General features: G+C 42.9%; 1 protein-coding gene across 1 annotated transcript in view; it reads right to left on the bottom strand.

Annotated features, from left to right (window-relative positions):
• The window catches only part of ELL (elongation factor for RNA polymerase II), a 118,546-nt gene that overhangs the window by 29,203 nt on the left and 64,831 nt on the right, over positions 1–24,512 (bottom strand). The window contains exons 2-3 of the mRNA XM_063455406.1: positions 22,019–22,066; positions 5,634–5,755 (exon numbers count right to left, since the gene is read on the bottom strand). Of these exons, the coding sequence (XP_063311476.1) occupies positions 5,634–5,755; positions 22,019–22,066 (170 nt within the window). The remainder of the gene's footprint in view (positions 1–5,633; positions 5,756–22,018; positions 22,067–24,512) is intronic.

Genomic DNA, 24,512 nt, shown 5'->3' with positions numbered 1-24,512 from the left:
TATACATAAATTTTGAAATACAAAAATTCTAGGGCCTTGCACTCAACAGCTTAATACCATAAACTTGCCCAGTGTTTCTTTCAGTCCAAATATGAAATCAAAATAAACATTAGACATGGGTGCTATAAGGCCAACAGATAAGTCCACTGCTTTAGTACATTGTTGTTGCTTAGTGGTGTAAATACAAACTGTTTTTATTATATTTACGCACGTATGATAGGTCATAGAAATACCGAATGCCTAAACATGCACAACAAAATTAAAGAATAAAAAAAAAAAAAAAATTATTTAGAGATCAAGTTATATTGCTCAGCTGAACAGAGGCCATGGTCATGGTCATGGTCATGGCGATATCTGTAGATGACCGCTCAACTTTAGCTTTTCTAAAAATTATACTAATTTGGGAGCTTTACTGTGCAGTCACAGATCTAGGGACCCATTCTGGGTCAATTAAAATGTACTGAAATAGTCTGACACAACAAACCAAACTCAAAGTAAACATTTTTCGTTGATACATTTTCAGAAGTGAAACTTTATCTGCGGTTTGTACAAAGACTGAAATGGAATAAAGCAGCAGACTAATCTGTTGGCATTAAAACTGCCATGAGTGCCATTTATTTGGATGTTACGCAAGTACATATACTTACATCAAGCATGTCAAACTGAAAGGCTAACTTGGGCCAAATAAACCAGGCTTAAGTTTATGTGGGCCGCAAAAACTAGACCTAGACCAACACAAACTAAAATTACTTATTTAAATCTAGTTCCTTACTATCTCAGCAGTAATGCCACTGTCTGAAGTGTCCGCTCTGCTCACTCCCTAGTCCCTCAGCAATCTCCATGCAGAGTAAGGTCTGGCTGCACACTGTACTCCGCTCACTTCTTCCCAGCCCCTTTCACTTCATATCTCCCCTTCCCCCAGCCCCTTTCACTTCATATCTCCCCTTCCCCCAGCCCCTTTCACTTCATATCTCCCCTTCCCCCAGCCCCTTTCACTTCATATCTCCCCTTCCCCCAGCCCCTTTCACTTCATATCTCCCCTTCCCCCAGCCCCTTTCACTTCATATCTCCCCTTCCCCCAGCCCCTTTCACTTCATATCTCCCTCCACCACCTCTTCCATTCATATCCTACCTCTTCCACCTCCTGCTCTGGCAGGCAGCCGTTTCTCCGGCTCTGCCCTATAGATATGTGGCCCCCTGTCATTTTACCTTTCATAGCAGGGGAGGGGGGCCTCTCATTCTCTGGCGGCGCGGTGTCAGATTAAGTGCCGGGTAGTCACGTGACACCCAGCGCTGTTACGCAAAGCGGGATAGGCTCCCTCTCCCAGTATACAGTGCATGCGGTTCCCTTATGGACGCACGCTGCCTGGGGGAACAGTGAGCGCAGGCTGCAACGGGCGCAAACATCCCTTGTCAATCTGAAAAGTGATTTTTGCTCTCCTAGAACGGCCCAAATTGGCTGAGCCGCAAAGAAATTCATTGTGGGCCGCATGCGGCCGGCGGGCTAGGAGTTTGATGTGTTGACCTACATTAAACTGGAAGATTGTCACGTATTCATTCTCGCATAAAAATGTGGTTAATGGCATTTACTGCCCTGACAGGAAAAGTTGTGCCGCGCAACATTACTGCCCTGACAGGAAAAGTTGTGCCGCGCAACATTACTGCCCTGACAGGAAAAGTTGTGCCGCGCAACATTACTGCCCTGACAGGAAAAGTTGTGCCGCGCAACATTACTGCCCTGACAGGAAAAGTTGTGCCGCGCAACATTACTGCCCTGACAGGAAAAGTTGTGCCGCGCAACATTACTGCCCTGACAGGAAAAGTTGTGCCGCGCAACATTACTGCCCTGACAGGAAAAGTTGTGCCACGCAACATTACTGCCCTGACAGGAAAAGTTGTGCCGCGCAACATTACTGCCCTGACAGGAAAAGTTGTGCCGCGCAACATTACTGCCCTGACAGGAAAAGTTGTGCCGCGCAACATTACTGCCCTGACAGGAAAAGTTGTGCCGCGCAACATTACTGCCCTGACAGGAAAAGTTGTGCCGCGCAACATTACTGCCCTGACAGGAAAAGTTGTGCCGAGCAACATTACTGCCCTGACAGGAAAAGTTGTGCCGAGCAACATTACTGCCCTGACAGGAAAAGTTGTGCCGAGCAACATTACTGCCCTGACAAGAAAAGTTGTGCCGAGCAGCAATCAAATCCACAGGAGGGATTGTGCTGAGCAGCAACCATGCAAATGGAAACCTGGTAATTGCCTTTGGCAGAGGCCGGTTACAGCCAATCGGATCCACAGGAGGGGGTATTTAGGCCCAGTTCTCCTCTTGCTCAGTGCCCTGTCGTGGTTTCATGCCTATGGTTATCTGAGATTGCGTTCCTGATCTTGATTTTCTGGTATTTGACTTTGTTTTGACTTCCCTGATATCTGGTATCCTTGACTTTTGGCTTTCCCTCATCTTTGTGTGATTCTGTGTCCCTGACCTCGGCAAGTATTTTGACTATTCTTGAAGACGTTAAGGGCGGCCATTCTAAGGTCTGGTTATACGTTCTCTTTAGTTCTAGGTGTGACACAGTACTGCGTGCTGGATCAACTTGTTATACTGACAAAGATTGAAAATAGTGACTAAGTTTGTCTGCTTAAAATAAGGTTAAAAAAAAAGATAACCCACAATATAATGCATAATACTTTCAACAAAATTAAAACAAACCCCAAATAAATCTAACAATACACAAAAAAAGCAGTGTATTAAAAAGGTAATGGAAAAGCCAGCTCTTAAACCACAGTTTTTTTTGTTTTTTTTTAACTGATGTTTACTGATGGATAGTGACCTAGAGCCAGTTATTTATAAAATGCACGGGGGTTTAGAAACTCCCAGGTGCTGATCCAAGTAAACAAGTTGTTAGCAACACCATTTAAGATAACTCCATGGGGCTGTACATCCCAGGAGGGTCACATCACCAGTACTCAGGCCCACCTGCCCTCAAACTATTAAATGTGTCTGACTTTGATAAAACAATGAGAATGTATTTGCTAGAGAGTTCAGCTATCCATCTGTCGAACATGTCAAACTACTATGAATAAAAATTAAAAAGGTAAATTTCGAGCATCACAAATTAGCCTTGTTTCTGCTAAACAAAAAAGCGTAGGAAAGATCTAGTTACTCATGAAAAAGCCAGTGAAATATGCGTTACTAACACTGGTATAGCAGATACCCTGTTCGCCTATTCCTCCCGAACTGCTGAGCCTGAGTGATTACAGCTGCAGTTCGGGTGTAGATACGAATAGTTTCAGACAAATGCAGCTTCCAAGTAGTTTCTCCCCAGCAAGTAGACAGTTTCCCCAAACATGAGCCCAGACTTCATGACGGGTACAACAGGAATTAATGTCACGTATTCATTCTCGCATAAAAATTTGGTTAATGGCATTTGCTGTCCTGACAGGAAAAGTTGTGCCGTTTTCTCTCGCACGTGGTGTTCGGCTATACGAATGGCGGCCACACAAGGAGAGTACTTAATCAACAGTTTTCTTTGAAGATAATGAGCTAGGGGGTGGTCAGTGTTCGATAGTTACAGCTATCGAACCAATAAAACAAAGTCCCAAATGGCAATAAAAGTCTTGAATAACATGCTATTTTCACTGGCAACAGAACAAACATATTATAGTTTAACAAAGAGTACAATATTAAAGGGAAACTATAGTCACCAGAACAACTACAGCTTATTGAATTTGTTCTGGTGAGTAGAATCATTACCTTAAGGCTTTTTGGTGTAAGAGCCGTCTTTTCAGAGAAAATGCAGTGTTTACATTACAGCCTACTAATAGGCCTTCCTGGGTCATGGCTGCCTAAAGTGCATCTAAACATTCAGTGTCTCCTCCCTCTGCATGCAGACACGGAACTTTCCTCAGAGATTCATAGATTCAATTCAGCTTTATGAGGAGATGCTGATTGGCCAGGGCTGCGTTTGAATTGTGCTGGCTCTGCCCCTCATATGCCTCTTTGTCATTCTCAACCAATCCTATACGGAAGCATTGTGACTGAATCAGGCTACCACTTCTGCTGATGTCAGCGGGCAGGTCTAAAGGAAACAGGAACAAAGCAAGCAGCCCCCGACTTAAATACAAGTAAGATTTACTATATTTAGGGAGGCATGAGGGGGGCAGGGTGGCTATATGGTGGTTTTAACACTATAAGGTCAGGAATACATGTGTGTTCCTGACCCTATAGTGCTCCTGTAAGGACAAAGCTTCAGAAGCTTGTCTTGCACTTAGGGACACAAGCAATTTTTGCAATTTTGTGTTAAACCGCAATTTGCATTTTTGTCATTTATTGCACCAACACACATATTGCATTTTTAAAAGACAAAAAGGATTTCACATATTTGTGGCATATACATTATCATTTATAATAAAAGGGTGGGTGTGGGATCAGTTTTGACAATAATAATGTGTGCATAATTAGTGCAGTTAAAAGGGACACTATAGCTCATTAAAGTGGTCTGGGTGCAATGCCCTGTCCTTGTCCCATTTAGTCCTGCAATGTAAATCACCGCAGATGCTGGACTAAAATTGCCTCGAGTGGGTGTTCATAAAATAGGCACTAGAAGCACTTCCTGAATACTAACGGACTCTGGGACCCCTAAGTGACACTGGACGTCCTCACTTGTATTCAAGTCGGGAGCCGCTTGCTTTGTCCCGGTTTCCTTTAGACCTGCCCACTGCCTGCTGACATCAGCAGAAGTGGTAGCCTGATCCAATCACAATGCTTCCCCATAGGATTGGCTAAGACTGACAAAAAAGCAGATCAGGGGCAGAGACAGCACAATTCAAACGCAGCCCTGCCAATCAGCATTTCCTCAAGTTCAGTGTCTGCATGCAGAGGGTGGAGATACTGAATGTTTGGATGCATTTTAGGCAGCCATGACCCAGGAAGGATCTCTTACAGCCATCTGAGGAGTGGCCAGTGAACTTATCACCAGGCTGTAATGTCAAGACAGTGTTTACAGCAAAAAGCCTGAAGGTAATGATTCTTCTACTCACCAGAACAAATTCAATAAGCTGTAGTTGTTCTGGTGACTATAGTGTCCCTTTAAGTGGTTAATCACTTACCTGATTGCCCTCTCCCCCTTGTATGTTTTCCAATGATTTTATTACTTGAGTTGCAGTTGTAATTCTAGTGCCACCTCAAGAAAGTATTGTATATGTGCTTTATAAGTAAATTTAGTGGCATGCTGTGGAACCTTCTCATATGCAATATATATTTTATAAAAACCCTTTGCCCACCTCTATACTTTAGTGTAATGCCAGTATTTCTTCCCCATTGTTGATTATATCACAGTACCTGTATTTCTGCCGGGTAATTGTACTTCTGTATGTGGACAGAGTATAAAGACACCGATATACATACACATATACAAACAAGCCACACATGAAAACTGAGAAGAGCAAACAATAGATGACAGATTAAAAAAAAATAAAAAATAAACGCTTTTAAACCAGTCAATTGCCTAGAGTTATTTGCTATAAACAGGGACACTCCAGAAGCAACAGAGATAAGGGATAAACTTATCTATTCCGGTTTTCTATAATGATACACAACACGTCAACTGCAGTGAATGAAGGACAGAACTCACCTTTGAACGTATTGTTGAATGCAGTCAAAGCTCCCTTGGGGACTGTCCCTGCCTACATTGGAAAGGTAGAATGTGAACGTTCGTACTTCTGTCGGGCAGTCCGGCCGAGGAATCGTGATTTGCTGGAAAAGAAAGAAAATCAACATTTATTAAGTGGGGAAATATTGAACTCTAGCTTTGTGTGCATGTCTAGAATGAGAAACTAGAAATATGTATAAATCACGTGTGTTGAAAGCTGGGATGTTACCATTAACCTGCTCACTTTAATGCATACCAGCTTGATGTTTTTCTTCAACTTGCAATGTAATTTAATGTCCTAAATTATAGAGAGAACAAGTGAGGGTATACAATCCAATCCCACATCCACACCAGCAGAAACCTCAGTGATTTAGTAGTGAGTGATATTTTGGATTTGTACACCATGTTGCATGAGGACAACATCAAAAAAAATGGTAGGATTGCCATAAGGAACAACAAAATATGTCAACGGCTTCTTAGAGCAACTTTTGTTCTGAGAATCACAAAAAAAAAAAACCCCAACAACTTTATTTACAGTTGTCTACAGTATTTTCTTTGTAATCACACAGATTACTTTGTGTATAACTAAATCCAGCTATTGATACAAAGTGGGCCATCAATTTTTTTTTAATTTTTTTTTTAGATAGGGTCTTATAATACTTAGAACCCCCCCTTGATGGGAGTTGACTACACAAACGTGATCTGATTGGATTCAAAGTTCCATGTACTAAATAGCAGATAAACATGACCAGGTTTAAAGACCAAACCAGTATTCCAGACACAGCCCTCTATGTTTAGCAAGGGAGTGAATAACCTGCATGTACTTTTTTTCTTAGCCCGGGAGATCATGCGTCCTGTCAAACTACTTCTAAATATATCTCTCTCTATCTATATATCATTTCTAGAGTTCTTTCTCTAAATAGATACCTGAAAATTATTAGAAATTAACATTGCCATGTTCAATTTCTTGTCCAGTACGATTGATTTATGATGAGCAGAGAATTGAATTAGGTTTACCACAATATTCTACGTACAAAATTACATCATTAGTTGGCTTTTATTTTCTATTAATTTTCTGTAATTTACACCCTAGTTTCTCAATCCATGGTATGCACACTCCAGGCAGCCGGTTGGGGGAGAATTGATGCAGAAAGGGAGCTGTGCTCTTGATCTTCCAGCACTGCTCCTTGCGCACCTTTAGGTGATGCCAGTTATGACTTTGCCCTGGCATCCGTAAACAGTGTGCGAGGGAACTGTGCTGGTAAAGCACAAAGATGATGATGTGGAATTATTAAAAATCCTTATTGTACTTGTATTGAATTATTGTACTAACTCCATTTTAACTTTATATTGTGACTTCGTCCTCCATTTTGTCCTCCTAACCTGACTTCTTCAATCCCCCATTTTGTCCTCATGACTTAACTTGTTCATTTTAAAACTACATTACGTGACTGAACTTCTCAACCCAATTAATACAGTAGACAAAGACCGTGTTTCCTTCAAGGACAAGTACCAGGAGGTGCTGGCTACTCCTTAAGACTTGCTGGCTACTCCTTAGAGCTTGTAAGATAGTACAGTTTGAAGGCCACAGAATACAGTAGTAATGAAATGTTCTATTCATAAGAGACCTTGCACCTGGACATAAAGCCTGATATCATTGACCGTGTAAAATGACGCTTAGGACCCCCTTGTCCCCCACCCGTGTCCAGAATAATCCCACCTCTGATGGGTGGGCACGGGACTAACCTCTTAATTTTACGAACCAATAGGTAAGACACTAACCCCGTCACTTAACAATTAATCCAATTGATGATGTTTATTTGCTGATATTCTAATAATCAATGATGACGCAAAATGCCTCTTAAAAGGGCCTGCGCGCCCGCTTTTACTTCACTTGCCAATAAACTTTCTCGAAGTTATTTTAACCTGAACCTCGTGTGTCAGACTTAATTACTTCAGCGTATATACGCAATTTAATTTATTGATTTGGACAGGAACAGATAGACTTTGAACATTTTGGTTTACTTTCAAAAAGTACCATAACAACTTGGCGCCCAACGTGGGGCATCGGGCTATGTCCGGCCGGTGAGCCGTCCTAAGGAAGACAAGGGTGGACGGAGGAATCCAGGGGGAAGGAAGGGAGATTGATCACCTCCAGATACACGGTAGAGACTTCTGCAGAGCCACCGGTACGTTCCGGCCCCTTTGATTGACCCGTCCACGTGTCTGTGACTGCTTCCCGGGAGGACATCAAAGACAGGTAATATCTTGCCCGGTGTCTCGTTACTCACTTGCTTACCTGCATTTTAGTCTATCTGTTGCCTGGGTGTGTTTGAATCGTTTGCCTGTTTCCCCATTTTGAGATAAAGGGGGGGTGGACCTACAGGGGATTTGCCTGGGGTTCTGTCTTGCTTGTTTTCCCCTTTTTGGGATAAAGGGGGGTGGACCTGAGGGGACTTGCCTGGGTCTTCAGTGTGTGTGTCTATTTGTTTGTATTTTACCTCTTTTGGGATAAAGGGGGGTGGACCTGCGGATTCGTTCCTGGGGGTCTTCTGTTGCCTGTTTTACCTCTTTTAGGAACCACGGTGTTGTGGTTGTAAGGAAAAAGGGGGGTTGACCTGCGGATGCGTTCCTGGGGGTCTTCTTTGCCTGTTTACCTCTTTTAGGAGCCTCGTGGCTGTGGCTGTAAGGAAAAAGGGGGGTGACCTGCGGATGCGTTCCTGGGGGTCTCTGTTACCTGTTTACCTCTTTTAGGAACCACGGTATTGTGGTTGTAAGGAAAAAGAGGGGTTGACCTGCGGATGCGTTCCTGGGGGTCTTCTTTACCTGTTTACCTCTTTTAGGAGCCTCGTGGCTGTGGCTGTAAGGAAAAAGAGGGGTGTTGGAACTGTGGATTTTGTGTAGACTCATAATTTCCTGTGATCCTTCTTGTGTCACTTTGAGAGCCTAGCTAGCTTCTTTGTGCACATGGTATTTCTGTTTATTTGTGAGGGGGGCTTAGTCTTGTGGCAGAGGACTTTGTTTCCTGGGGGGATTCAAGTAGGCATTGCTTGTTTTCCGCATCACGTGGTAGTGAGACTTATAAGTGGGTTTTATAGGGGCACTACGGGAGTGAGGATAGACGTGGCCACATTCTTGTGGACTGCAGAGTAGAGAGAGGCTGACGGAACTCGGACCGGTGTCAGTTGTTTTCCGTGGCCGCTGGTAGTGAGACTTACGAAAGTCGTTCTCCGAGCGGAGACACTACGGGGTTGAGGGAGGTGACTTTGGAGTAAGCACACGAGTAAAGGAAAGGGATTATTGTTGATTTCATTTGAACTGTGATGCATGCACTGTATTTCAATTGTATTGTTGTCTTGTTTGTCTAATTAGGAGTCTCATGAACTCCTGTGTCTGTCTCTAAGGATTTTTCCTTGCCTTTCATCTTTCCTACACTTCCTATATTATTATACTATCCACTCCCATTTCTCTTAAAAGAGAAGTGATTGGTCACACACTTCTCACTTCGCTCCAATCCGTGTCTACCACCCCGGGTAGGCGGATTCAGTGACTAGTCTACGTTTTGGGAAGACGCACCTGAGAAAGTCCCACGATTCTCGGGTGGCAGTCGAGCATTGTAGACGTTCTTGTTCAGTTTTCCCTCTCTCTCCCTATATCTAGGACGCTGGTATAGGGGTAAAGGGATTATGGGACAGGATTTAAGCAAGCCCAGTAAGGGCTGGTTAGCATGTGATTTAGTCGAAGATAGAGAGGGTGAGGAAATGGTTAAAGGTGTTGAAAAGATTGCAAAAGTATGTAGAATTGCTGTACCGACATGTGGAAGATTGCAACCAGAAAGTTGGCGTAGGTTACTGACAGAAAAGAAAGGCAAACTTACAGACAATGGTTTATTAAAGACTGCTGAAGCATGGTATAGAGTAGCGAAGGCTATTCAGCTAGAAGGTTGGGTTGAGGAAGAGATAAATCACAAAGGTGTGAAATTGTTTGTGTATCATAATAATTGTGTTGCTGGGGTCTACCCCCAGCCAGCGCCCAAAACCGGCGCCCAGGGAATGTCTATCCCCAAGGTTCAGTCAGCAATAAGTGATAGCCAGCTGACTATGTTCCCCACTCCCAATACCCATCCCATCACCTCCCCTGTCTGCCCGGTCCTGAATTCTGATGGATCTTTCTTTTCCCCTGCCCCATCTTTAACATTCCCATCACCCTCATCCATCCCTACGCTACCTGCTATACCTTCCCCTAACATTTCATCTGCCATTCCTGCCCTACACTCTCTCTCTGTTCATGACCCCCTCCCCTCTTCTTCCACCCAACTAACCACCTCCTCCGCCCTTGCCCCGGCTCCTCCCTCTACACCCACTCCTACCAATCCCTCTCCGTTCCCTCCCATCTCCACCCCAGCTCAATACCCCACCTCCTTCCCCTCCCCAGCCTGGCCCTACCCCTTCCCATATCCCATGGCCCTGCCCTATCCCGGATATCCACTCCCCACTCCCCAAGCCACGCCCCAGGTTCCGGTCATGCCCAGTCCGGCACAGTCTGCCCCGGATGTGCCCTCTTCCAACATGGCCGCCACTTCTTCCCTTAACCCTAATGTAGTACCTTCTCCGGCCACCAATATGGCGGCCCCCAGTTCGGCCCTGATGCCGGTAATTCCCGGTGACTACCTATCCCCAGGTTATGACTCGCTAGCCACCCCTGCATCTGGGGCTCGTTCCCAACCACCGATCCTTTCACCTCATTCAGGCCCTGCACCACGCAAAAGAGCCAATATCATAGAATTCGATGATGACGAGATGGACAGGGTGTCCCATGTCTCATCGGAGCTTGCCGCGGGAGCCCCAACTCATCGTTCTATCGATGACCCCTTTGGCCACAAGGGTCGGGGAGAACAGGCCCCTCCTAAATATGTTGCTTTCAATCCCACTCAAGCTAGTGCTCTAATGAAATCACTCCCTGACCCAGAAAAACAGCCTATGCCCTTCTACCGAGGGATAGTTCAAATTCAAAAGACTTATTCCGCAGCATGGCGTGATCTACTGAGCATTTGTGCTATAAAAGCAGGGGATGCATATTGGCCAAGCATGGCCCGACACCTCAGTACGGATCTGCTCGGCAGTGACGTTGATTACCCCTCCGGAGTAACTTTTTGCACCCAATTAAGAGAATGGGCTAAGGACAAACTTGCGGATCAGGCTGCTGGCCTTACTGATGTTATTCAAGATAAAGGAGAATCAGTGGAAAGGTTTCATGCAAGGCTGTATCAAATGTTCACAGATTTGGGGTTTGATCTTACTGACAAGATTCATTCACAAATGCTGTCAGGTGCGTTTGTCCAAGGCGTTAAAGACTCTATACGCAAGGGAATCATTGCCGCACGCCCTGAATATAAGGTTGTTCCCCTGGATACCCTGCTTTTAGTTGCTAGAGGTTTGGAATCCGTTCAGACCCCAAGGAGACCTACTTCAGCTCCTCTCATGGTATCCCGCTCCGCTCCAGCCCCAAGAGGTCCCAGACCGGAGGAGGGGGGACATTGCTTTAATTGTGGAGCAAAGGGTCACTTTAGGAATGACTGTCCAGAACCTAAAAGGGAGCAAAGGGAACCCAGAAAACTACCCAAGCCTGCCCCGGCTCCCAAAGCCACCAAACAGGTTCCAATAGTTGAGGAACCCGATGAATAGGAAATTGGCAAGCCTGTGTCTGTGACTCCTGTCATGGCAGTGTCTACAGGGGACAAAGGGGGGCCACTTGCCACAGTGACTTTACCCATTGAAGGCCACCCCACCACATTTCTAGTTGACACAGGTGCAGCCCGTAGTGTTCTGCGCGAACAAGACCTGCCAGACCCATCCTTCCTGTCAAATATCGACGTCTCTTGTGTTGGAGTGGATGGCCAGCCGAGACATAGCCCCCTAACAACTCCGCTGCGAGTTGGTTCTAGCCTGCTCGCTCGCTTTGTAGTATCCTCCACATGCCCCATTAACCTGTTAGGTGCTGATGTCCTCTCACGCCTGCAAGCATCCATCACTTTTACCCCGGATGGGCAGGTAGAAATGTTTACACCTCTGTCTGTATCAGACACTTCAGCCCTATGCTCTTTGCCTCTGATGCTGCATTTAGAAAAGCCCCGTGAGGGGGCAGCAGAATTAAGGTCCAATTTCCCAGAGGAATTAAAAACACAGGTGCCCGCTAAGTTATGGTCCTCAGGCCCAGAGGACATAGGTCACCTAAATGTTCCCCCTGTGGTGGTAAAGCTTATTCCAGGGGCTAAGTTACCAAGAAAACCACAATATCCGTTAAAACCAGCACAGTCCGCTGCAATTTCTGTCCACATCAAGGCACTCTTGGAGAAGGGTGCCCTGGTAAAATGTAAATCTGAATGCAATACCCCGTTATTTCCTGTGAAAAAGAAAACTCCAAAGGGTGAGCCAGAGAAGTACAGGATGGTTCAGGATCTCCGTGCTGTTAATGAAGCTACTGTCCTGGACACCCCTCTTGTACCAAATCCCCATACTCTGCTCTCTGGAGTCCCACCATCTGCAAAATTCTTCACAGTTATTGACCTGGCCAATGCCTTTTTCAGTGTCCCACTGGACCCATCCTGTCAATACCTGTTTGCTTTCACTCATGAGATGCAACAGTATACCTGGACTGTCATGCCCCAAGGGGCACAAAATTCTCCAAGTCAATTTGCTAAGGCCATGGGCACCATCCTTGACCCATGGCAAGCTGAGCACCCAGAAGTTGTCCTGCTTCAGTATGTGGATGATCTATTGCTATGTGGAGATGATGTACCCACTACTGAAAGGTGTTCACTTAGTCTCCTTTGCTATTTGGCAGAACAAGGATGCAAAGCTTCACTCATCAAGCTACAATTCTGTCAATCTTCAGTGATCTTCCTTGGACATTGCCTATCTCAAGGTACCAGACATCTTACTCGGGACCGGGTAAGAGCTGTTTTGGACATTCCACCTCCAAGGACTTCAAAGTCTCTTCATGCCTTCCTAGGCCTCATTTCCTACTGCAGAGCATGGATCCCAGAAGCCTCTCTGCTTATGCAACCTCTCTATGATGCTCTTAAGTCTGACCCGTTCTGTCTGACCAATGAAGCCCTGGCCAATTTCGATGCTTTAAAACGGGCCATTGCTTCTGCGCCTGCCTTGGGCCTACCTGACTACTCCAAACCCTTCAAATTGTTTGTCTCTGAAAGACAAGGCCACGCAACAGGGGTGCTCACCCAAACTAATGACTTAAGAGGCCGCCAGAGGCCTATTGGATATTTCTCATGTCAACTGGACATTGTGGCCAGAGGGACTCCTTCCTGTCTCAGGGCTGTTTTTGCTGCAAGAGAACTCATAGAGAGGACCTCAGACCTGGTCCTTGGCCACCCTCTGGTTGTTTTGGCCCCTCATGACATCTCTGCCATCGTCAACCAAGTCCAGCTCAAGCACGTGTCTCCAGCCAGACACCTGCGCCTACAGTGTCATCTTCTTTTGCCTGACAACATTTCCATCCAAAGATGTCAAGTGCTTAATCCGTCCACTCTTCTTCCACTCCCTGAGGGGGGTATCTATTATGGATTTATCACAGATGAAACCTACATCTACCTGCTCTGTGGATGTATCAAGAAAGTCATGCATCCACATTTGTCATTTCATGAAGATGAGACACCTCTTTGTGAAGGCCCGGATTACGCCTTCTGTACCATGTGGTACAAGCCAAACATTACTCCCGAACCTTGCTATGAAGATGAGCTTTACCACTGGACCGATGTAAAGCTCACTGCACAAGACTTCTATTGTGACTCTGAAGGTAATAGCATGGTCTTGGTCCAGCTACCTCAACAACTCAACTACCTCTACCGCCATTGGGATACCGCTATCCCACATATTCCTGTTACCAAGTTGAAGACAAGGTCATGGAATGATCTTGGGCCCATGGCAAAACTATGGGCCACCATGAATGAAGAACAGCTACAGGAAAATGGTATTGCCAAATATCCAACAACTGACCTTCTAGAAGCATGGCCACGCCATTTCCTGGAAAAGGAATTTCAAGACCTGGTCATAAAGAATGATTATGACCCAGAAACACCTCATGACTGTTTTGAACAGATGAAAATGGAAACAGTGCATTTACCAACTGTGCATGAGAACCCATTACCAGATCCGGATTTTACCCTGTTTGTGGACGGATCGAGATATGCCGATGAAGGAGGAACATATCACACAGGATATGCCGTAACCACAACAGATGAAGTCATTAAATCATCATCCTTACCGCCAGCAATGTCTGCGCAAGAAGCTGAATTACAGGCTCTGACTTCAGCATGCAAAATTTCCGAAGGAAAACGTGCCAACATCTATACAGATTCAAGATATGCTCTGGGTGTGGCACATGACTTCGGCCTAATTTGGAAGACTAGAGGATTTCTTACCACCGCCGGTACACCAGTCAAACACAGCACTGCAATCAAGGAGCTAATGGATGCCCTCCTACTCCCCAAAGAAGTGGCCGTTTTGAAAGTCAAGGCCCATGGGAAATTGGATACAGATGAAGCAAAGGGCAACCATTTGGCTGATCAAGCTGCTAAGTTAGCGGCCAGGGATCTGCAGGAAGTGGATGAAGAAGTGTCCGGACAAGAAGAAGAAGAAGAAGAAGAAGTCCCTATTTTTGCTTTGCAAACTCTTCCTACTGATTTGCGAATCTTACAAGAACAACAAGCTGCAGTCACTCCTGAGGAAATCCAGAAATGGAAAAAGAAAGGAGCTATCCAAAAGGACGGAATATATTACAACAACTTCAAATTTTGTCTTCCCAGAAATTTATACCCAGCAGTGGTCCAATGGGCACATGGGCCTGCACACCTGTCAAAAGAATTGATGGCCGCCCTCATACAGAAGTATTATGAAGCACCTGGAATCACAACATTGATCAATAGCTTTTGCAAGGCCTGTGTCATCTGTGCAAAATGCAATCCAGGAAGACCAATTAAGGTGCCTGCGAAACACCTGGCAAAGCCCATGTACCCCTTCCAGCGAATTCAAATTGACCACATCCAAATGCCCAAGAGTGGGCCCCATGAATATGCACTAGTAATAGTGGACATGTTCTCAGGCTGGCCAGAAGCCTACCCAGTGGCCAATATCACTGCAAAGACAACCGCAAAGCGCCTAATTACAGATATTGTATGCAGATTCGGACTCCCAGAAGTCATTGAGAGTGATCAAGGCCCAGCCTTTACAGCAACTGTGACTAAAGAAATTTGGACTGCTCTAGGGGTGACTCTAGCCTTCCATACCCCTTACCACCCACAAAGTAGTGGTAAAGTGGAGCGCATGAATGGCACTCTAAAAACCAGAATGCTAAAAATGTCACAAGAAACAAAGATGCCCTGGCCAGAAAGCCTACCAATAGCTCTATTCAGTGTTAGGCACACACCTAGAGGGAAGCATTCATTATCCCCATATGAGGTTCTATTTGGGACAGCACCCAGACTAGGTTGTTATTATCCGCAGCAGTTGCAACTCCAATCAGATGTTTTAGTAGACTATGTAACTGAACTTGCAAATGTCCTAAACAAAATACATGCCCAAGTTTTTTCTTCAATTCCAGATCCCGAATTGGATACAGGTTCCCATAACCTACTTCCCGGAGATTGGGTCCTGGTTAAGAAGTTTGTGCGGAAAAATACCCTAGAACCAAGATTTGACGGTCCATTCCAAGTTCTCCTGATTACCGCAACCTCCGTCAAATTGGCCGGTAGGCCAAATTGGGTCCACGCTTCCCACTGCAAGAAATCTCCTGCCCCAGAGGAAGCGAATATCGCACAAACATGTATCTCTGGTACATCTTCTCCTTAATTAGCCTTATGAAGGCCCAGCAAGTAGCCATTACCAAAGACATTAGTGGGTATACCTTCTGGTATAATTCATCGTGCACCCAGGTGGCTACTTATACCTTTGACTATTGTGATATTGTAGAATGCCCATTTCCCACACCACAAATCCAGAGCATCTATAGAGATATCCCTCATTCGAAAGACCCATATGTTTGTGTAGTTGACAAACAATGGGGGCACAATTGTGATCATTGGGGGGCAGCGGGATGGAATGCCGGGCCTGCCTGGGGTTACAAACCAAAAAGTGCCGTATCTAAAGTAGATGATCAGGGTAGATCCCTCCTCCAGAGGATGACTTTGAGGAAGCCTGGGGGGAGTACACCAATGAAATTAATTCTTAATATCGAGCATCCAAGCCCAACAGATGCAGACCAGTATGTGATGGGAATGTATTGGAAAAAGGGTTCCTATAAGAAGTTAGGGCATTTCTACCTTAAAGATATGTGCAACTCTTCTGAGTGGCAAGGGGCCACCCATATGGTCCCTAACCCATTAAAACCTCATATCCAGACCTTTCAGGACATGATGGCCATTGCTAACCCCACTTTTGAAGATACCATGGCCGCTGAAACAGGTTTTAATGATGTAAATTTATGGTTAGAATGGATGAAATATAATGCTAATAAGCATAATAGAACCGCATGTTATGTGTGTGGCGGTGCCCGGCCTCACCTGGGTACCGTACCTTTAATCCTACCTGTAGATATAGAAGAATGTATTTTAAGCCTTTTTGCCTATCACTATAATTTTAACAGGTCCATATGTATTGCATGGACAAAGGAGTATCCTCTTCTAGCCAAAGACGTCAAACCCCCTGATGGTATTACCGTATATAAAGGTAATTACACTTGCTATGCCATGTACGATGGTATTGGTAGATTTGTGGGTAACTTTTCCAAAGGTTATTGTGCTACATACAGAACTGTTCCTGTACGCTTGCTGCAACACCATACTAGGTCACTAGGAGACATTTACTGGTTGTGTGGGGATTTACAGCTGAGATCCAGAATGGACACAGCGTGGTGGGGGGAGTGTACGTTGACTAAGGCCATTATGCCTATCCACATTATCTCTGACACACACCTCAACACCCATGGGCCCAGCCACACTAAGGTTAAACGTGAAGCCCCAGTAAAAGGAAGTTTTGACCCTCACATTTACATTGATGCCATCGGGGTGCCTAGGGGGGTACCCAATGAGTTTAAAGCAAGAGATGAGGTTGCTGCAGGATTTGAATCAATTTTTACCATAGTTACCGCAAACAAGAATCTAAATTGGATAAATTACATTTATTATAATCAACAGCGTTTTGTCAATTACACCAGAGACGCCCTCCAGGGGTTGGCCGAACAGTTGCAGGCCACATCCCAAATGACTTTCCAGAATAGAATGGCCCTAGATATGATCTTAGCCGAAAAAGGAGGGGTTTGTAAGATTTTGCCCGACACTATGACATGTTGTACCTACATCCCAGAAAACACAGGCCCTAATGGTAAAGTCACACTAGCTATAGAAAAATTAAATGACCTGTCTGAAGAGTTAAAAAGGAATTCTGGGATAAAAGATCCCTGGGAAAGATGGTTTGGTTGGATGACAGGATGGCAAAAGGCTTTAATGCAGATTGGTATGGCTATACTAATTTTTCTTTTCATTTTTGCTCTTCTCTTTTGTTGTGTCCTCCCATGTCTGAGAAAATCCCTCATGAAGACTGTTGACCAAGCAGCACCCACTTTGACCCATCTCGAAGTTGATGACCAAGAATTCCAAGACATCAACTCACCCTGTCTGCCGCTGCAAACATTCCCTTTTGTTGATGAAGTGCAGGAATTCTAGGAAGGGACTAGCTCAGGGACAGCATCTGTCAGTGAATGGTAAAGGCCCCATGTGGAGAAGTGGTGGGTTAGCTGCCATGGGATACCCTTGGGTGTGAAGCGTTCGAGAGCCATACTGACGGATGGTTAGCCTATTAGGGTCAGATCTAGGGACAGCCTTGCACTTTGCATTAACGCCTAGCTAGCGGCCACGGGGTTTCTGTGCCTTTGGGTTAACACGTCTTCTGATACTAATATAATAAAGTTTTATCTCTTAGAATCTAACATTTCATAGGGGGGACTGATGTGGAATTATTAAAAATCCTTATTGTACTTGTATTGAATTATTGTACTAACTCCATTTTAACTTTATATTGTGACTTCGTCCTCCATTTTGTCCTCCTAACCTGACTTCTTCAATCCCCCATTTTGTCCTCATGACTTAACTTGTTCATTTTAAAACTACATTACGTGACTGAACTTCTCAACCCAATTAATACAGTAGACAAAGACCGTGTTTCCTTCAAGGACAAGTACCAGGAGGTGCTGGCTACTCCTTAAGACTTGCTGGCTACTCCTTAGAGCTTGTAAGATAGTACAGTTTGAAGGCCACAGAATACAGTAGTAATGAAATGTTCTATTCATAAGAGACCTTGCACCTGGACATAAAGCCTGATATCATTGACCGTGTAAAATGACGCTTAGGACCCCCTTGTCCCCCACCCGTGTCCAGAATAATCCCACCTCTGATGGGTGGGCACGGGACTAACCTCTTAATTTTACGAACCAATAGGTAAGACACTAACCCCGTCACTTAACAATTAATCCAATTGATGATGTTTATTTGCTGATATTCTAATAATCAATGATGACGCAAAATGCCTCTTAAAAGGGCCTGCGCGCCCGCTTTTACTTCACTTGCCAATAAACTTTCTCGAAGTTATTTTAACCTGAACCTCGTGTGTCAGACTTAATTACTTCAGCGTATATACGCAATTTAATTTATTGATTTGGACAGGAACAGATAGACTTTGAACATTTTGGTTTACTTTCAAAAAGTACCATAACAATGATAGCAGAACCACTACATTAAGCACACTAATTTCGCATCACATTCAATAGAAACACAACCTTTTTTCCTTCGGGTTTATATTAAAGACTTCGCAATTGGCATCAAAATTCAGTTCAGTACAGGTAGATACTGCACGAGATAAAAAAAAATAAAAAATAAAATAAAGTGGATTTCTACCTTTAACTACCCCCTCTTCCCCCATATCTAATATAGATTTGTTGGATTGAAGGGATATCATACTTTCCAAGATTTTTAATAGTATGTAACAGTTCCCCTTTAAGTCTACCTTAAAATTTACTGGCTGATGCTGCCATTATCTCTGATCATCACATCCTGTGTCAATTCCAAATGTCCTACCTACTTTATCAATAAAGACTATTTAAGAGGGTTTTTTTGTTTTGTTTTTTGTAATGGGATTTTATTTCTTTTTTACATAACTTTTTTTGGAACCTCATTTTTGTATCCTAATTTGGTCACTTTGGAAATCTCTTTCGCGGAATTCAAGTGACAAGACAGAAGGTGAAACTATAACTTACAGGGAGTGATTAAGACCGAGATGTAATTTGTTTGTTTCAGTAATGAGACCTCACTGGGTCATGCAAATATTGCAAGTCCTTTCAAGGGATATTTTTAGTTCTGCTAGGTTGGCTCGGGGTCACTGGAGTGCGAAAAGCTTTCTGTGAACAGATATTAAGGGTTTGTCCGGAAGCGGAGTACACACCACAAATGTTAATGATGTGTCTGATCTGAGAGTTACTTGAAATGTGCTGTATAGGACACATATGAAAACTGTTGTTTTTGTTTGTTTTGTTTGTTTTAATTCGTACAAATCTGACCTGGTCAGCAATTCTTTTCCCATTCTCTCCACTACTTACTCATATAGCCATTTACTAATATGGTATGGGAATCAACATATTATACTGAACATTTTTTAACCTGGCCTGGAAGAGAATAATTAGCTAGCCACTGTTCTCCCCCCCGAGTGTAGCACTAATTCTTAGAACGCACACAGTAAAGTCTACCTTTTATTTCATGACATATTAAAGAATGTGTGGTGAAAATGGTAATTTATGATTTGTAGATGTCACAGCTCTTTTATTCTGCCTTGGCAAGCCAAGGGTTAACACGTGCTAATCAGCAAGTCTTTGTCTTCACAAGTAAAAATAGCACATAAGAATGAGCCCCAATCCATCATTGCGTTGGTTTTAATACAGTTGCTATGGCAGCTGCCCCATTTCTCAAACACACTCCATGGAAAAATAAAATTGTCGGGCTCCTGAAAACCATGTGACAAAACTGCAATTCTTGTTTACCAGCATTGCTCAAAGAATGTTAATGGACACCTCAAAAACAAATTATTTGCTCACTGGTAAAGCATTTAGGCCTCACATCTGATTTCCATGCAGTTTTCAAGCTAGTCTAAAGTCAGCAAGTATAGCTGCAATGGAAGCGTCTACAGACTGCTAAATCTGGAAGCAGTCATTTGAGAAAAGGGGGTGGGGAGAAATAAATAACTAAAGCTTATGGACATTATAGGGAGTCTACATAAGTAAAATAGGATAAACGGTGAGAGCACACACAAATAGTCAATTTCTTTACCCTTGTATTCAATTAAAATCCTGTAAACATAAAATCAGGAAAAAACATAGGGTAATAACGTCAAAATAAATTATAAATTGTGAATAATTTAACAAACTCACATATTACTGAGCCACTTAAAAGCTGACTCAGACTATGAGCGTTGAATGGATAAGTAGTAGTGATGGCTGGAATCAAATGCCAACTGTTTGTTTATTCCTTCTTTAAAATGCCCAGGATAAGATAAAATTGTGTCCAATATTTCTCTATAGGACTGAATTTGTATATATTGATCCTATGCACAAGATAAATATAAATCATTTTCCTTTTGTTTCAGTCTGGACCTGCAGCAGTGTTTCAAGTCTCTGCCCTTTCTTGCAGGAAAAGAAAATTCTTCATATGTATCTTGTGTATGTATATTGATTCCAGCCATCACTGCTTCTTATCCATTCAACACTCTGAGTCAGCTTTTAAGTGGCTCAGTAATATGTGCGTTTGTTAAATTATTCACAATTTATAATTTATTTTGACGTTATTACCCTATGTTTTTTCCTGATTTTAATTGAATACTAGGGTAAAGAAATTTACTATTTGTGTGTGCTCTCACCGTTTATACTATTTTACTTTCACTGATTTTATGTGTGGTGGAGTGACCCCACAGGTGATTGCAGCACTCAAATGTATTGTATTTTAACCTAATATGCGCACTTTTTCTTTTTAATTGAGTCTACACAAGGATGTACTTTTACTGCTGCTTTGCCATCAGTTTATTGATAAAGCAGTGTGTGGCTTACAGGTGGTGGCATCTGCAGTTAAATATTTTTTTAAAGGCTTGCCTTGCATCTAAGCGGTTTTTCACTTTTTTCCCCACAATATTCTTTTTTGTTTTACATAAGCTTTCAATCTTTTACTGGTAGATTGTTTAAAAAAAAAAAAAAAAAAAATTCTGCACATGCAAATAATAAAAAAGTCAACTTAAAAGGTCACTTTGATTACCAAAACAAGTATCTTAATAAAGCAGTTTGGTGTATAGATCGTGTACCTGCAGTATCGCTTATCATGCTCTGTCATTTAGGAGTTAAGTCACTTTATTTATGCCGCCCTAGTCACACCCCCTTACATGTGACATACACAGCCTTTTAACAGTTCCTGTAAAGAGTCATTTAATGTTTAAACTTCTTTTATTGCAAATTCTGTTTTATCCAAAACTTCCTATCTCCTGCTCTGTTAAGAGTTTGATAGACCCTACAGGAGCCTTCTGTGTGTTATTAATGTTCAATTCACTTTCACAAGCAGGAGATACTTTAAAAGTTTGTAGGGCATCATCTGATTGAAAATGAAACCATTTTGTTTTTATGCAGGCTGTGTCGGTCACAGCCAGGGTAAGTGTGGCTAAGGATCCATAAACAAACCAAAAGTAATTTAAATCCTAAATGGCAGAGAATTGTGCAGTGAACAGTCAAAGGCATGATCTATACACCAAAACTGCTTCATTAAGCTAGAGCTATTTAGGTGACTATAGTGTCCCTTTAAAGAAACTTGATGTTTCACACTTTTAAGTTGCATTTTAAGCTAGAAATGTTTTCGATAACAAGTGTCTTTTCTCCCTCACTACACAAACGTCATTACCAGCAAAACCGAGCATGCAAGATTTTCTTTAGTATGGTAAACACACTCTCAGTCCCTAAAAATGCCCTGGTACATCCTAAAAATATAATCGTGTAATCCATAGTTTAATCTGTGCTCACTAGTGACATTGTAGATGCAGCTTGAAACCAAAAGTCGTGGTATGAAAAACTGTATAAACCAAGTCTTGTTTATAGAGACTAACACTGGGGGAGAAAAAAAAAAGAAAATTGTTCTAAACAATCTGTGCAGAAAACATACTGATGAAAGAAACAATGTTTGCAGCTATTTTACATTGTTTTTAAACTGGATACTATTTCTTGATGCCCATTCAGGGGTGCTTACGCAACCTGATAAAATGCACTGTTTTACTTACCCCTTGGCTACCTTGAAAACGGACGGCTGGCTTAAGACTTATGGTGGCCTGGAATAAAAGAAACAGGAGTGCGCATTTTATAATAGAGTATTAAAAATACATAGCGTGCAATCATTACAATGCAGTGAACAAGGATGGGTGGTGTTAAAAAGAGAGACTTTTTTTTGATAGGTATTACCTTTAAACCCCTTTGCTCCCAAGCAATTTGTGACCAGTATCTTATGTGGTACAAAACACCACAGTATAGTCTCAAATTTATAGAGCGTCATCGGATAGTTATACAAGGAGCCATTGTATACATTTATTGCAATGATGAAAATCTACTGACTGTGTTTTCTCTGTAGATGCCATTTCCAAACAGTCAATTTACCATTGTACTGAAATAAATAGTTTTCTAACAATTTGAGTATATTCCACTTAAAAATGCAATACATTTTAAGGACCAATCTAGAATTGAAAGAATCACAAAAATCAACAAATTGGCTGACTAGGCCAAATACATTTTCTGTTCAAGGCACAACTAACTATACGGTTTACTAGTAAATCAACAGCAGAAAATCATTTAGATGCATACATATTGAGGAAATGGATGCTTAGCTCGAAGGCTAAAAAGGAGACATAAGAATGATCTAACCATGTATTTCATCCTGATTAGTGTTACAGCTTGCAACAATTAAATTATGCATTTATTGCATTGCAGACACATTGCCCCAGACGCAGTATAAGCTTATTGGGGGCATTTTGTCACATTATGTGGACATTCACACATGGAAGATAATGCATGATAAAACCATTCCAGTTATGAGCAATTTCCTGCTGGTATACATTATATGGGGCCTCCTAAGATAATAACCAAGATATTGACAAATAACAGAAACCAGGAGCTATTGCTTCTAATAATGGCATACAGCACTGTCTACATCAACTATATCCCAAAGGCAACAGACTTTTTAACCCCTGCAACTGACTTCTGCAAATTACATTTTACTTCATATGAGATGGAAGAAATATTAAAGAGGCTGGTATAGCAGAACAACCCTTATATTAACCCTTTTCATGAGAACTTGCACCCGAAAGTAAAAAATGCGATGTTAACTGAACAAATATGCCTGTTAATCTAAAGTACGCATATTAAAAATAAAAAGATAAATAAAATGAGGTGTCCCTATTAAGTAAAAACATACAATATTAGGGTTAGAGTTACCATTACATTGGTTCTTTAAAATTAAAGCGACACTCCAATGGGCAGAAGTGGTCTGGGTGCAAAATCCCATCACCCTTAACACTGCTAGAGTAATTATATTGCAGTTTTTATAAAATGCAATAATTACCTTGCAGGGTTAAGTCCTGCTCTAGTGGCTATCAGACAGCCACTAGAAGGACTTACGGCTTCTTAGAACACAAGAAGTGTTTTAAATGACACTGGACGTCCTCACGCTATGCATGAGGACCTCCAGTGTCGCTGGAATCCCGATAGGAATGCATTGAATAATGCTTTCCTATGGGGAGGTCTAATGCGCGCGCAATTACCGCGTGTGCGCATTAGGTCTTCCCCGCCGGCTGTTGGCTGAAGAGCGTGGGCGGAGCCTGACCCAGCACCAGGGAACCTCAGCGCTGTATTCAGCTAAGTAGCTGAAGGGGTTTTAACCCCTTCAGTGACATGGGATGGGGTCACTGCAGGATCCTACAGTGCCAGGAAGACTGGTTTTCCTGGCACTGGAGAGTCCATCTAAAGGGACACTATAGTCATCACAACAACTACAGCTTAATGAAGTTGTTCTAGTACCTACAGCCTGTCCCTACAGGCCTTTTAATGTAAACACTGCCTTTTCAGAGAAAAGGCAGTGTCTACATTAATGCCTAGGAAAACCTCTAGTGGCACTCATATAGCCACTAAATGTGCTTCCTGAGTCAGTGCATATTCAGGGACTCCACATTCTGAATGAAAGCCTGGAATGTTCCTCATAGAGATGCACTGGTTCAATTAATCTCTGTAAGTAGATGTGAATTGGCGCAGTGTGGAGTTTTTCTGTGCATGTGCAACAGGCTCACAATGCTTTCCTATAGGAAAACATTGTATTGGCGGAGATGATCAAGTTTGACCGGCACGGTTCTGGGAACAAGATATGTTCTCTAACTTTTTAAAATGGTGCAATGGGGACTGGGGACCTAAAATTAGCTTTTACAGCCATAGTTTCAGGAATACATGTTTTTAGCAGAACTTACCCAAAGCATAAGACTTCCCTCCACCAGTCTGCCTTCATCCCATAGTGCATCTGGCTGCCATTTCCTCTACAGGTAAAATTTGGCAAATGCACCCTCCATATGAAAAAATAAATAAATAAAAAAATACGTGATTCCTCAGACTAGGCAACCTTCCCCCATTGCTCAATCGTAGGAGCTTTCAGGGGTCATCTTGGAGACGTTTACCAGTCTGCAGTTACGCAGCAGACTGTGATGCACGGTGTGTTCTGACACCTTTCTATCATGGCCA

This window comes from Pelobates fuscus, chromosome 5 (genome assembly GCF_036172605.1).
Source record: "Pelobates fuscus isolate aPelFus1 chromosome 5, aPelFus1.pri, whole genome shotgun sequence".
Classification (NCBI taxonomy): Eukaryota; Metazoa; Chordata; class Amphibia; order Anura; family Pelobatidae; genus Pelobates; species Pelobates fuscus.
This window is presented reverse-complemented; position numbering and strand designations above follow the sequence as displayed.